General features: G+C 40.7%; 1 protein-coding gene across 4 annotated transcripts in view; it reads left to right on the forward strand.

Annotated features, from left to right (window-relative positions):
- The window catches only part of ANKFY1 (ankyrin repeat and FYVE domain containing 1), a 55,772-nt gene extending 40,724 nt beyond the window's left edge, over positions 1–15,048 (forward strand). For 3 of the 4 annotated variants that reach the window (XM_038375640.2, XM_043499622.1, XM_043499623.1), the window contains exons 17-25: positions 455–611; positions 1,893–2,093; positions 4,249–4,425; positions 5,493–5,640; positions 5,871–5,961; positions 6,404–6,528; positions 7,497–7,643; positions 8,315–8,405; positions 10,152–15,048. In XM_038375640.2, the coding sequence (XP_038231568.1) occupies positions 455–611; positions 1,893–2,093; positions 4,249–4,425; positions 5,493–5,640; positions 5,871–5,961; positions 6,404–6,528; positions 7,497–7,643; positions 8,315–8,405; positions 10,152–10,284 (1,270 nt within the window). In that variant the 3' untranslated portion in view covers positions 10,285–15,048. Of the gene's footprint in view, positions 1–454; positions 612–1,892; positions 2,094–4,248; positions 4,426–5,492; positions 5,641–5,870; positions 5,962–6,403; positions 6,529–7,496; positions 7,644–8,314; positions 8,406–10,151 lie in introns of those variants that run through there. The other variant, XM_043499624.1, reaches the window with a different exon arrangement.
- Positions 15,049–15,088: the final 40 nt, after the last annotated feature.

Genomic DNA, 15,088 nt, shown 5'->3' on the forward strand with positions numbered 1-15,088 from the left:
GTGGGTATGCACATGTCACTAATCTTAATGGGTTGATCATTCTCATTAAACTGTCTTTCTTTTTGTTTAGATTTTACTCTTTAGTGTGGAACAGGCTTTATTTATGAAGCATTGATCAAAGCTACCAGATGCGCACTGCATGGTAGCTCACACAGTTGCTGTTTTGAAATGTCAGTTTCCTTCAGTAGTCAAACAATGAAAAGCTCAACACTTTTGTAGTAAAAGTGCTTTTCCCCAAGATGAATGTAAATGTATAAATTCTCACTATTGTTGCTACTGAAACCATAAATGAGAGTAAAATGAACTCTTGCGAGAGGTTTGTTAACACATGCACATTCAATAGCTGTGAGTGAAGGTCTTGTAAGGAAAGAGCTTTCCATATTGGTTCGGAGCTGCTAGTATCAATTCATCCATGGAAATATATTTGATTGGTACGTTGCTGCTTTCCTTCTAGTGGTTGTGATGTAAATAGTCCTAGACAGCCAGGTGCTAATGGAGAAGGAGAAGAGGAAGCTCGAGATGGACAGACACCTCTGCATTTGGCAGCTTGCTGGGGGCTGGAAGAGGTGGTACAGTGCCTTCTAGAATTTGGTGCCAATGTAAATGCACAGGTATGTAGAAATGTGTACTTTTTTTTCCAAGAAGTAAAGACTCTTGTAAACTCTTTTCGGTTAGCTTGAGACTTTTGATTTAACATGAGAATCTTTTTTTTTTTTTGTCACTATTTTGGTGTCCATATGTTGCATGTTGAAAATAAAAGACTATTCGGTGCTCTCCCTTCCTACCCACAATTTGGAAGGCTTTTTGTCTGATTGGACTGGGGAGATCTACTCAACTGTCAAACGTGTGTTCAACTTCATAATAGAGATGTTTATCTCTTTCCATATATTGTCATCCCCCTCTGGATTATAGAAACTTTTTTATTAAAAAATTAAAAACCATTAAGAATTCTTTAAAAAAAAAAAAAAAAAAAAAAACCACAAAAACAACCCCTCTGAACTTAGAGTGCACTTATGCCCTAAAGGTCCTGCCTGATTATCCAAAACTTCCTGTTTGACTAGATGTATGGCATTGGTTTGTTAGAACTGCAATCTCATATGTACCTACATGCATGTAGGTAATGATTCATTCCAAAACTTCCACCAATCTGAAAACGCATCATAGTATGCATGTCAGTTAATCCTGAAAGTATCTTTGTTTATGTTTCATCAATTAAAGACACTTTTTTAGATCAACTTTTTAAAGCATTGTTTGCTTGATCCATGGCATTTTCTGGTATTTCAGTGCTTATTTCTCCTCTAGAAACCAAGTCCTAAATGCCTCAATAGTTAACACAAATAGAGTAGATAAATATAACAGGTAACTAAGACCCTAAAGTAATTATCAATGTGCTTGTATGATTCAGGAAGTGCAAAGAAACAACTTTAACTTGAAATAGGCAGGTGGGAGTTGTGGGGAGGGGAATGTTCAAGTAGTCCATAGCTGAAATAGTCTTGCTGATATTTGCTTGATGATTTCTTCAGTGGCCACATATTGTGGACACAACTGCTAAATACTCATTACTCCAAAAATGGGTGGCTCTTGGGGGAGAGGGAGAAGCAGTATTTGAGAATGTGAATCTGCTCGTTGTGAACAGGTAGCCCAGATTATTAAGGTCTATTTCCCAAGGACAAAGCCAAATAACAAATAAGACTCAATCTGTGTTACTGTTAAAATAACAGAGGCTTTAACTGTTTCCTTAAATCATTTAGTACCTCTTAATATCCCCATCAGGAGACTCTCTATCCCACTCTTGCTGTACTGCTTTTGTCTCTGTCTTGGAGACGAGAGAAGCTTCTGCCTATTGCTATATCTTTGATATGCAATGTGAACTTGATAGTCTCTATTTGTAGGATGCAGAGGGAAGGACTCCCATCCATGTTGCCATTAGCAACCAGCATAATGTCATCATTCAGCTGATGATTTCACACCCAGAAATCAGACTGAATGTGCGTGATCGGCAGGGCATGACGCCATTTGCATGTGCTATGACCTACAAGAACAACAAAGCAGCAGAGGCAATCCTGAAGCGGGAGGCAGGAGCTGCTGAGCAGGTAAGGTGGGGACATGATCTTCATACTGGGTTCTTTAACTGTACTAGATGCACAGGTGTGTTAGTAGTCTATGCCCTGTAGAGATCATGCTTTATTTTGCTCTTAACTAGTTTATTCCAGATATTTAATCCAGTGTGGCATGCAAGCAAGGTGTGCTAGGCTGCCTTTGTTGAAGTGGTGTGCCGAGCCTTGGTGTCCACATTGTTCTCTATAGTGTCTTGGCTAGAGAAATGGACATGTTATCTCAACATCTTGCTCAGCATAAATTGAAGGGTGAGCCCAGACAGATTTAAAAAAAAAAAAAAAAGTCAAGAGAAGCAGTGTGTTAAGTCTTCGTAGTGAAATAAAACTTGTTTCAAGCTGTCTTAAGTTATGGACTTTTACTGAAGTAAACCATGCTAGAACAATGTTATAAATCTTAAAATTAAGTAAACTCTTTTGTTGGTCAAGTACTGGCATTTGGACAGCTTGTTCTGAAGCAGGAAAACCACTCTTAGTTATGACTTAGCAATGCAATGTAAAATTGTGGAACCTTCACCTGTATTGTCAGGCTTCTTGGTGGAAAGTTCGGACATCTGTTCAGCAGTCTTCTCCTACCTTGTGTAAGTTAACTACCTATTAAGTATTTTGGGTGCATAGTTAAATCCGTTACCTGCACTATCTAAAAACCTTGTTTTCTGTGAAGTATAACATCATCCTAAAATCTATGGTGCACTACTTAATGCTGCCTTTAAGACACATGTGAACAATGGTTTTCCCCTCTGCCCCACCAAGAATAATCATGTGAGCACATCTTGCATTAGTGTGTTAGGATTGTATATTGCCTTCCCTTGCATTAACAGTTATACTCCTGTAAATACATTTCACCAAAATAATATTGTGTTCCACAAATAACAGAACTGTTAACTTGTTTTACCTATTTCATAAAAATATTATCTAACCTGCAATTACACCTAGAAATTACAAGATAAGAGATGTAGAAAGATACAAAAATATGAAACAATACAAGCTTGTAAAATACTGGTTTGAAAATGGCGGACCTTTTTTAAGAGCTAGCAAATGCATTCAACCATATTTCTTGGCAACTTTGTATCAGTTGCAGGGAATTGATGTATCCAGTGGGTCTCCTCCATCTCTAACATCTGATTTAATAGTGAAAGAATGAGAACGGGCTCTATGCTTGCAGATAATGACTGAAGTGAGGGCAGCAGGCTTCTTGTATTTGTATTATTGTAGTATCTAGGAGCTTGTGGTCAACGACCAGTTCTGAACAAAGACAGTCCCTTTTCTCTATGGAGCTTAGTCTAAATATAAGACCGGAGAAAACAACATGGATATAGACAGACAACACAAGGAAACGATGGGGCATTATCGGTGAGCATGATGGGCAGATGTCTCAGTGCACCAGCAGCCTAAAAGATTGTCAGGTTTATCTGTGGGCAGCACAGCTCAGTTGTCTTTAAGGAGAGATGTGAAGAAGGATAATGAGGTGTGGTTTTTGTTTTTTGTTTTTGTTTTTTGCAAAAGTTTACAGGGAACTCCAGCATGGGAGAAAACTGTTCTTGTTTGGAAGCTTCACAAGTGGGCGATGGAGGCTGGCATCATTGGCCATTTCAGGGAGAGGCTGACCTTTTTATGCTGAATGAGATGATAGGCTGTGAAGGGCCTCGTAGGTGAAAACAAGTAGATTGTTTGGTATGATAGAAAGGGAACCAGTAGAGGGAGGCATAGAGAAGGGTGATGTGTTCAAAGTGACGGGAGGAAAATCATAGAATCCTAGAATATCAGGGTTGGAAGGGACCTCAGGAGGTCATTTAGTCCAATCACCTGCTCAAAGCAGGACCAATCCCCAATTTTTGCCCCAGATCCCTAAATGGCCCCCCTCAAGGATTGAACTTGCAACCCTGGGGTTAGCAGGCCAGTGCTCAAACCACTGAGCTAAAGTGATCTTTGCAGTAGCATTCTGAAAGGATGTGAGGTGGGGCAAGACTGCATTTCTCAAAGCCAGAGAAAAGGATGATTAAATTGACGTACATCTAGTTAAAAACCGCTCCGGTGATCATCCAACAATAGACTTGATCTGTCCTGCTCTTCAGGAAGGCCTTTATGTAAAGCTTCATTGTATACATGCATGCACTCTCTCTCACTGCCTCAGGTGGATAACAAAGGTCGGAACTTCCTCCATGTAGCTGTTCAGAACTCTGATATTGAGAGTGTGCTCTTCCTGATCAGTGTCCAAGCTAATGTCAATTCTAGAGTCCAGGATGCTTCTAAGCTAACACCTTTACATCTAGCTGTACAAGCGGGCTCAGAAATCATTGTGCGCAATCTGGTATGTACTCAAGAGGATTCAAATGATAGAAGCTTAATGTACTTGACTTCAAGTGTCTCAATGCAGATGATAAACCTTTCTAAAATAGCTCATCTAGAGTCTACAGCAGAGGTGGGCAAACTACAGCCTGTGGGCCACATCTGGCCCTTGGGACCATTCTGCCTGGCCCCTGAGTTCCTGGCCAGGGAGGCTAGCCCCCAGCCCCTCCCCTACTGTTCCCCCTCCCCCACAGTCTCAGCTCACTGCACTACTGGCATAATGCTCTGGGCAGTAGGGCTGAGCTCCTGGGGCGGGGCAGCACAGCTGCAGAGCCGTGGCCTGACCCTGTCCTCTGTGCTGCATGGTGGGTGGCTGGGTCCAGCCGGGTGGCACAGGGACTTGTCGGGGTGCAGCCGTGCTGCTAGCCACTAGTGCTCCAGGCAGTGTGGTGAGGGGGCAGGGAGGGTTGGATAGAGAGAAGGGGAGTTTGTGGGGTGGTCAGGGGCCAGGGGTGTGGATAGGGGTCGGGGTGGTCAGAGAGCAGGGAATGGACGTTGAATGGGGGGCAGGGGTCCTGGGGGGGGCAGTCAGGAAGGAGGGGGGGTTGGATGGGGCAGTGGGGGGCAGTCAGGCAGGGGGTTCCGGGGGCAGTCAGGGGACAGAGAGCCGGGGGCGTGGATAGGGCAGGAGTCCTGGGGGGAGAGAAGCGGTGGGGGTTGGATAAGGGGTGGGGGCTGGGCCACGCCTAGCTGTTTAGGGGGGCACAGTCTCCTTTAACCAGCCCCCCATGCAATTTTGGAAACCCAATGCAGCCAAAAAGTTTGCCCTCCCCAGTCTACAGCATTAAACTGGGAGTTGAGATCCATGTGTCATAGTACCAAGTCTTGGTCTAACTTGATATGACCACGTAATCTCTGCCTCAGTTCATCTCTGTATAATAACATTTGCCTCACACCTAGAGGAGGTGTAAGAACTAATTGGAAAGCATTTATGTAATACATTGAAGTGAAAATCATCTAGTGTACTGGCTGCTAATATTCTCAAAGGAGACCTTTTAGGGATCTCTTCATTCTCATGTTTTCTAACAGCTTCTTGCAGGTGCAAAGGTGAATGAGCTGACTAAGCACCGCCAGACTGCTCTCCACCTAGCTGCTCAGCAGGACCTGCCCACAATTTGCTCCGTACTTCTAGAGAATGGAGTGGACTTTGCAGCTGTGGATGAAAATGGAAATAATGGTAAATGTATCTACTTCTAAACTTTTTGCAAATCTTTGCAGTTCTTGGTATCCTCTGGTTTGGGAGCTGGCTGCTGAGTGGATTCCAATTTTTTCAAGGGTATGAAAGGGACAGGCTGTCATAGAAATCTAACTTAAAAAGTGTGGGTATGTGACTTTGCCAGGCTTCCTAACTATTCTGGGATGTCAGGAATGCCACTTGAACCTTGGATTTGTCTTCCCCCTCCCCAGCTCTTCATCTGGCCGTGATGCATGGTCGTCTAAACAATATCCGTATCCTCCTGACAGAATGTAATGTGGATGCTGAAGCCTTTAATCTTCGGTAAATACTGCTGTTGCTTACTACTCTGCATGAACAGACTTTTTTAAAGTTGCTTATGATCTAATAATTGTGTATATATAAATGACTGCATCAGAACTTTTAATTCTGTAGATCTAGCTTAGAAGTTGACAATTGATGCACTTTGAAAGTGCATGAAGCAATAAATGTTGATCATTCACTTCATTCAAACACCTCTTAATTCTTTCACTATCTTTTCTCAGCATGAATTAACCATATAAATCACATGCATTGAACTCTAAATCACTAATTCAAGAAAACAATGTAAACTTTAATTACCCATGATGTGCTTTAAAACTGGCTGCCACAATGCTTTATGGACAAGTCAGTCTGAAGCTGACTGAAGTAAATATAGTATAAACACATCTTGGTCTGTATAACATGTAGATCTGTTCCAATATCTGAGTGTCTTTTGTGTTGTCAGAGGTCAGTCACCAATGCACATTCTGGGCCATTATGGGAAAGATAATGCAGCAGCCATCTGTGAGCTCTTCTTAGAATGTATGCCAGAATATCCCCTAGACAAACCTGATGCTGAAGGAAACACAGGTAACCAGAATATACTATGTCTAGAATCTGAATGTTGTTGCTGTTTTAAACAGTATACAATGGATGTGAACTGAGAAAAGCAAGACTAGTTAGCATTACACTTGTAAAACTGAGATGCACATGTTCAGTTGTTAATAAATTTTAAATCTATTACTACTTTGCAAGACAAAACTAAAAGTTGTCACAGTTACAAGGTAACTGCACCTGTTATCTCTTTTTATGGGCTCTTAGAGGGTGCTTCCCTTACACTCCAGACTTTTAGCCATCAGGACCACCTCTCTCCAGAGATTTTAGGCTGCAAACTCCTGCAATTCATTGATTATATCAGCAGGTATGACTTCAGTTCCACACCAGTACTCCTGGGCTTTCAAGGATAATGACAGGGTTAACCAGTGACCACCCCGGTTTCATAAAGTGAAATACTATTTATTGTTTGTAAAGATGCATCTTCTTTGTAAATACTTTTCTTTCTCTGAATAAACAGCAGGCCTAGCTTATCAGCCAGTTACCGGTCTTCTTCCTAGGGATTCCGATAGGATTAAAGTAGTGCAAGGTTTGTCTCTCTTGGTCATAGTTCCATGTCAGTTCTTGGATGCAGTGTATGTGACCTTTCTACATCAGGGTGGTTGCTTCCATATCTTTTGGTTTTTTGGTTTGCTTGCCGGGCCTCTTGAACCAGGTAAAACTAGTCTATCCAATTTTCCCCCAAGGATTGAGACTTTTTTTCTCCAGAGTTGTTACCTGCCTAGGGATTTGCACTAATTTATTCCCTAGCAACTTCAGTTCCTGCAGGAAACCCTGCATCTCCCCCATTGAGTTAAGAATACAATCACTAGCCCATATAACACTTAAGTTGATGCAGTAGTCCTTGAATATTCCATGTTCCATGCTCCATACCGACTGTTAAACAAGTATCACCACATGTTGCATCTGTAAGTGTGGGAAAATGTCTGCCTCTGCTTTTTCAGTGCTTCTATTGGCCTATATGAAGGGAAATGCTAATTTGTGCCGTGCTATAGTGAGAGCTGGGGCTCGTCTTGGGGTTAACAATAACCAAGGAGTCAATATCTTCAACTACCAAGTTGCTACAAAACAGCTTCTCTTTAGACTCTTGGGTAAGTACATTTGGCACTCAAGTTTTAACACAGCCTAGGCCTTTTTTTATCCGTGAGACCTGCTTAAAGTTGGGACCCTATATTAGTGGTCTGACTTTGAGGGGACCTGGGCTCATACAGATTTCACGGAGAGTTGCAAGTGCTCATACCTTTGCCTGACCTCTTCAGTGGATCTGTGCTTCACTTCAGGCACTTGGGCTTAAACTCTGGCCATAACTCTTTACCTTACCCCTTCTTAAAAGGGGGCTATTTTATCTACTAACATCACATTGGTTTTCAAAATGGAACATTTGTTAAATATACCCCTTGACCACTTGCTGTATGCTCTTTGCACGTGTCTTGGACAATGAGAACAACTGTCTTTCTGGTTCTCATTTAATGTTGCACTCTAGTTGCAAACATTTGCAGGAGGATCCAGCTTCCGTTTACCTCAGAAAATTCTACTAAACAATCTGAACTTTGGCACCAAATATGCTAAATACAGTTTCATTAAGGTTGGTGGGCAATTGTTCAGCTGTTTGAGTCTATGATGGCAGTGATCTAAGCTCTGAAAGCAGGGGCAAGGTGACCATTCTAAATATAGTCATAAAAATGTTTGAGCTGTGAAGGGGGAGAGATTTGTTTCAAGGGACATACAGGTACTTTAAGGGTTTATCTTGCCTTCCTTACAGATATGCTGTCAAAAGAACCTCCCTGGTGTGATGGCTCCAACTGCTATGAATGCACTGCCAAGTTTGGAGTCACAACAAGGAAGCATCATTGGTAACTTAATGTATTAAACATATATTACTACAAAAGTACCACCCTCCAAAAAAAAAAAAAAAAAAAAAACTAATTTTCAGAATATAACTGACTTGGTTTAAGCAATCTTGGAAGATGCATAATCTTCTGTAGTGCTATAAAATGATGTGAATAAATGAGTACTTGATCCCTCTGAATTAAAGCCCTCTTCCATCTCCTAATTCAATTGCTAGGTAGAAGAGGGCTTTTCAGAGCCCCACGGCCTGGCCGAAACAGCTCTCTGTGCAGGTTACCATCTGCTGGGCAATAAGCTGCCTGGAGTTGCATGTAAGGAAGATGCCTGTCAAGGGAACTCCTTTTTCATCAGGGGCGAGAAGCCACTTGTTGTGTTGGAGAGGGAAACCTGCTGTAACGTGTAGTTGTAGCCATGGTGGTCCCAGGATATGAGTCACAAGGTGGGTGAGGAATATCTTTTACTGGAACAACTTCTTGTCCCTCACCAACAGAGGTTGGGCCAATAAAAGATATTACCGCACCCACACTGTCTTGGGAATCTGCTGTCAGTTATAGCAGGGCTCACAAGCTGTAGCAAAGAAGGAAAACCATAGGGACTCTGAAAGCAGTCTGACAGTTTGTTGGATTGTGGTCCCGTACACGCTTCCGTAGAACCTCAGTTACGAACTTACCCATCAACCACACACCTCATTTGGAACCGGAAGTATACAATCAGGCAGCAGCACAGACGAGGGGGGAAGCAAATACAGTACAGTACTGTGTTCAATCTAAACTCTAAAAACAAAGGGAAAGCAGCATTTTTCTTGTAAACTTTGAACAAAGCGTTGGCTCTTTCAAGAGTTACAAACATTTCAATTACAATCTCCTTTCTCAAGGTGTTCGTAACTGAGGTTCTACTGTGTGGAAAAGTGCTTTAAATGCAGGTGTTCCTAGCAGGAGTCCACCACAGTTTCTTTGACCTGTTTGGCCATAGATGCTTTTTCTGAACTAATCTGCAAAGCTGATATTTTTTTTCATTGGGTTCAAAGTGAGGGCTTCTATGTCCACGCTCATCAGGGAAGGTGTAGTAGAAACCCAATCGTAATCCAGGCTTGAATACGTTGACTGCTATTAGGCCTTTCAGTAGGGACTGATAAGTCATACAGCCAAGATGCATGTGAGGGACAAACGTCACCTAGATGGGGAGATAAAAAGTTGCTGTTAACTGCTGTAACTCCCTTGGTGGGACTAGCAGAACGGTTTCCAGTGTTTAAGGATCAATATCTGTGATCTCAGGAATTAGTAACAGACTCCAAAAATGGGAGACTTTCTCACTTAGTATTCACGCTCCTGATTAGGCTGGAGAGTTTTTCTAAGATAGAACTGATTCTAGTTTGTGTTTTATATAGAAACTGCAATTGGATTCTAGAACTGTATTGGTATGGGAAGAGCTGGAGCTATTAACTCTGCTCATGTAAAGTGTTTTGAGCAGGAGGATGGCTCCACAATCCACCCGTGATTGGTAAATAACTATAGTGGAAGCAGTTTTCTGCCACCAGACACTGGGGTCTCTTCTCTCTTTTTTTTTAAATGTATATTAAAAACCAACCTGCTGCTTAACTATAAAGGATGACTCTTCTTTTTTAACTTTTCAAACACTAAAACATTGACTCTTCACTCTCACCAGGGTATCTGAGCATACAACATGGTCTTCATTGTTTGATGTTGAGATTATAAACAACTAACTCATGCTTTTCTCCCTCCCCCCTGCAGCCGACACTGTGGACGTCTGCTCTGCCATAGATGCTCAACAAAGGAGATTCCCATCATAAAATTTGACTTAAACAAGCCTGTTCGAGTTTGCAACATCTGCTTTGATGTCTTGACTCTGGGAGGAGTCTCCTAGTATGTTGTGGGAGTAGGGGGATTCTCGGTCAGTGCTCTTCAGACAGCAGCTCTGCTAGCAAGCAGGAAAGGGGAGGCCTATACATGCCTTCCTTTGGCAATAGACTGAACTAATTAAGGACCATGTTATGATATATTCCAGTATAAATGATTTTGTATGACTATAAATGTGTTGGGCGGTGATAGACTTCACTGGTAAATGAATTGGAGTGGATCATCTAAAATTGTGATAAACCTGAATTGAGTTAGACCCTCCACAGGCATGGACATTAAAATTGCATTAGCCTGGTGTCCAGTGCTGATCAAAATAACACAGGTCTGTGCTTGCCCTGATGTATTGCATTGAGCGACTCTAAAGTCTTGCCATTTTAGGCTATTAATAAGAGATGGCACTAAACTTCAGGGGTAAATAGTAACTTTGCGATGTCTTCAAAGATAGATGTTCCCTTTCTCCACAGAAGGCTCTTTTTATAAAACTTGACTGTGCTGTGACAGCCATGACCCATTTTGAGTTGTATCTTTAAACACGGTTTAAAGGGGCATAGCTGAAGAATCGTGGCCTTACAAGAGAGAGCTTTACAATATCTCTGATTATAAAGAACTCAGAATTGCCCAGTTCCACATATTGATACCTCCTTAGTAAATGTCTCATTAGCGCCAGCATATTCAAGAGGAAATGCAGGATCCTTTTAATTGGCAGACCACCTTCATGGCTGCTAGAACTGATGAAGCTCACTTTTTTGTTGCACTATTTGCATCAGTGGTCTTTCTGGCTTCAAAACAATTCTTGTGTAATTTTAAGTGCTCCAAGAACAGACCTAAGCTTACACTAATTGAAGGAAAACAGATTGGGTAGTTGTACTTGCTGCAAAGGAACGGTGCTGGAGCTGCGTTATGAATCCTAGAAGAGATTAGTTACTAGTGGCATTTTTCTTGGCTCTAAAGACTATGGTTAATCAGTGCACCATGGAACCAGCCACTCCACTGATATAAAGCATGTTGCTTCTGCACTTCTAGACTGTCAGAAGAGGTCTCCAAATCCAGCAGGATGGACAGTTATTGGCAGTATTTGGAGGTTCTCTATCAAATGGTAGGCGGTTGGTGTTGCAGGAAGGAGTTCTGACTGCACTGTGAAACAGCCTGATGTCAAACCTTGGCACATTATATAACTGCAATGAGGTTTTTTTTTTCTGGCCTGGCTGTGGTCCCCTCTTAAATATGCTGAACCTATGAAACAATGACACAGTTCCCCCCATCCCCCCTCTGCCCCCAAAGTAGCCCATAAATCACTTAGCTGCTAGTAAGCACTTACTCTGGTGAACTGACTGTTGTATGATAGGCAAAGATGTCAGTCAGTTTAATGTGTACTTAATTAATTAAAATGTGTCTTGCTTTTTTTTTTTTAAGCCCTGGGAGATAAATGTAGATCAGACTAAATGCAGCATTCCCATCTCTGCTCCCCAAACAAATCAGTTGTGTATATATTTTTTTAGTATTCATTAACCACTACTTTTATGTGATACAGTGCGTGCAATAGGGGTGCAGATATTCATAACTTCAGTTGCCCTGTCTTCTGGAATAGTGACATGTCCAGTACCTATTACCTATATATGTAAAATGAGCTGATAAACCAGAGTGCTAAATTTTTATATTTCTGTGATTTATAGGATATTTGCTTTGCTAGGCAAAATTTGGGCTTGTGCAGTAAAAGGAAGACCTGACACCTATCTAGTACATTGTAGATGGAATCTTAGTTCACTGATTGGTCTTCCAACATATGGGGCAAAAACTGGAACCCTGAACTTAGTAACACTAGAGTGAAATAATGGACCAGCTTTGTTTTCATTCTATCAGTGCAAATCATGTTGATTGTAATGTCAGTAGCCCTGTTCTTTCAAGAAATGACAAATGCCACCAATTTATTAAAAGGTGGCATTGTTCTCTAATGTAAAGAGCGTGTACCTTCAGCATAACTAACTTTTTGAATATCAACTTGCAGCAGACTTTTTCTGAGACACTTGAGAAGGATGGCATGAATGAGTCTCCAAAAGCACGTAATTACAAATCATGATAGTTTAAAGGATGAAATCCTGGACCATCTAAGAATAATCATGCATCACTTCTGATCATGTTTTAAAATGTCAGTCACTCATCATGGGTTTGCATAAGTTAAATTCCCATTTATTGTTGTAAAATTGCAAGTGGATAAAGTATCAGTTCAAAGAAATGATTGTCTTGTCAGTTTAACTGGTTGACTAACCACATCCAGTGATCAAGTGTAACTTTTCACATTTGCTTGCTGTCTTTCCCACTTAAAATCTGTCAAGAGGAGGAAAGATGCAGCACTCAAGGACAGGAGTGGTTATTCCAGAGTCATTTGCATAGTGATTCATAAATGGACTGTTAGAAAGTTGACAAGATTTGATCTGCCTAGTGCTTTACAGCAATTAGTCTCAAAAGGATTAGAATATTTGACTTGTAGAATTGAGTTTTGGCCCCGTACAATTATCAGAAGGTTTAAAAAAAAAAAACAAAAAAACAGTACGGCAGGTTTTACTTCACTCTGGGAAGGCCTCTGAGAAGTGCTTGGCAGTCTTTAGAGTAGATCCAGAGCAGGTTCGGTTTCTTATACTAGCCTATGCTACGACGTTGCAAGCTTACTTTCAAGGGGTGGAGTAGAAATTAATGGTGGCTTTAAAAATGCAACAATCCTAAATCCTCTGGTAAATCCTACCTAGCACTTTTAAATTACACCAGCATTCGTTCTGAAACTGTCCTCTATTCCTCATTAGAATTTTTAAAGGCAGGTACGAGTATTAATAGCCCTTCCATATACAACCTGAAATATGTATCTGAGAGCGAATTTCAAAGTAACTACCTTCTCAACAGAAACTTGACAAATTTAAAGTGCCTTTGCTGTGAGTTTTCTTGGCAACTAGCTTAGAAATTATTAAACAAATTTGTAAACATTTGTTCTCTGCCAGATTAAACACCCCCGCACAAAAAATGTTGAGCTATAACCAGCCCAAACTACCTAGTGTCCCCCCCCATCTTTTACCTCATAAATAAAACCCTAATGTTCACAACCTTTTTTTTTTTTTTTTTTAAAAGGGTGTATTTACCACATGTCGGCTTCAATTCCTGTGAACACGATCTACCTGGTGTGCATTTTTTTTTCCTCTCACAGCTCTTTGTGTTAGGGTTGGTGTAGTCATACTCTGAAAGGGCACAAATCAAGTTAAAGCTCTTGAAGATCTCTGGTGGTGGTCAGTACATTTCTAACTTGGCAAACAAATAATGCATTTCCTTTATGTGGTATATTTACGACTGTGACCAAAAAAAACCCCTGCTACCCCTGCAGTTTTTGGATACTCACAACTTAGAAAATGTTAAAAAGCAGTCTGCTTGCAGATACCAAGGGTTTGAGGAGCATGAGATTGAACTCTCTTCTTGGCCCTACATGCAGTTTTTGTTAGGTTAGAGTTTCAGGCACTTAAGGCTGAATGGGGAAAATTTGTGGTGCTTGCTCTGTAGTAAAAGAGGAATTCAGTCTCCAACATAGTCAATCCAGCCCTCATCCAAGCACAAAAGTCATTCTAATTTAAAATTAGACATTGAAGTAAAAGTCGGGGGAGGTGGGGGGATAACGTTCTCATTATAGTTATTAGAGTGAAACAAGTATTTTGAAATTACTGGTGTTAAAGGTACTAACAAAGCATTACTAATGAACTTGCTACAAGTTTACAGATGCCTTAAAGACTTCTATGGAGACCAGTAGCATGTACAACTTCCTTGTCACGTAGCATATATAAGATCAGCTGCATAACAAATGAACATAGCGAGTTTTTTTTGTAGACCAAGTGTAGTATATATTTTGATGAATTTTCCCCCTTAACAGCAATTTGCTGCAGAATTGGATATTGCAACAAATTTACTGTTGCGTGTTTTACCCAGGTGTAAAAGTAAAATCATTCAAAAGCTTATTGGTGGTCAAACTATAATGTGAAACTTTTTGCTGTTTCTGAAATAAAGTCTTAGAACAATGGCATTTTCTGTTCAGTCCATTCTAAAAGTGTATCTTTGCAATATTCCTACTCTGTAATGAATCCTTGTAGTAGACTGAGGATAACTAGATAAAATACATCCTGGGCTATAAACCTTGATACAAAAATACATCTATGGCATTACTGATGCAAAAGTATAGCAAGAGAAGTCTTATACCTTAAGTCCAGTTTCCAAGCAAGAAGGAAAATGTTTATTACCAGTAAACCCTGGGAGTAAGATTTAATTATATTTCAACTTGCCTTTTGTTTTGTAAATTATCTTAACCAAATAGTGATTATTCTAGACATCATGTATTTGCTTAACTAGCATTATTCTGGGAGACTGACTCTGCTGTACTCCTAACTGATATCAAATTATGCACTCAAACACCTTTCAATAGGTTTGGCTGCAGTCATTCCTGTGTAGTCCTGATTTCCTGTACTGCCCAGGTCTGGACCTTCAATCAATGTTTTTCCCAAACCAATTTTTAACTTCAGATGCATCTAAATGTAATAGAGTTGGAAGTTAATTGAAAGAAAATAAGCAAAACCATGAGTGCAAAGTCCTGTTACGCTTGGCAGATGCCACTTTTAAGTGTCTAATCTGTGCAGCTTTACTTCAAAAAGGGAAGCTCCAGAGTACCTGTAAAACCAGCCAAAAGCATTTTGCTAGGATTGTTTGTGATGCATATGTTTTAACAATAAACGTTTGCTAAAAATCAGTGATTGAGATGTTATCAACTTCATTGAAGAACTGTACCT

Source organism: Dermochelys coriacea, chromosome 17 (assembly GCF_009764565.3).
Source record: "Dermochelys coriacea isolate rDerCor1 chromosome 17, rDerCor1.pri.v4, whole genome shotgun sequence".
NCBI classification, from domain to species: Eukaryota; Metazoa; Chordata; order Testudines; family Dermochelyidae; genus Dermochelys; species Dermochelys coriacea.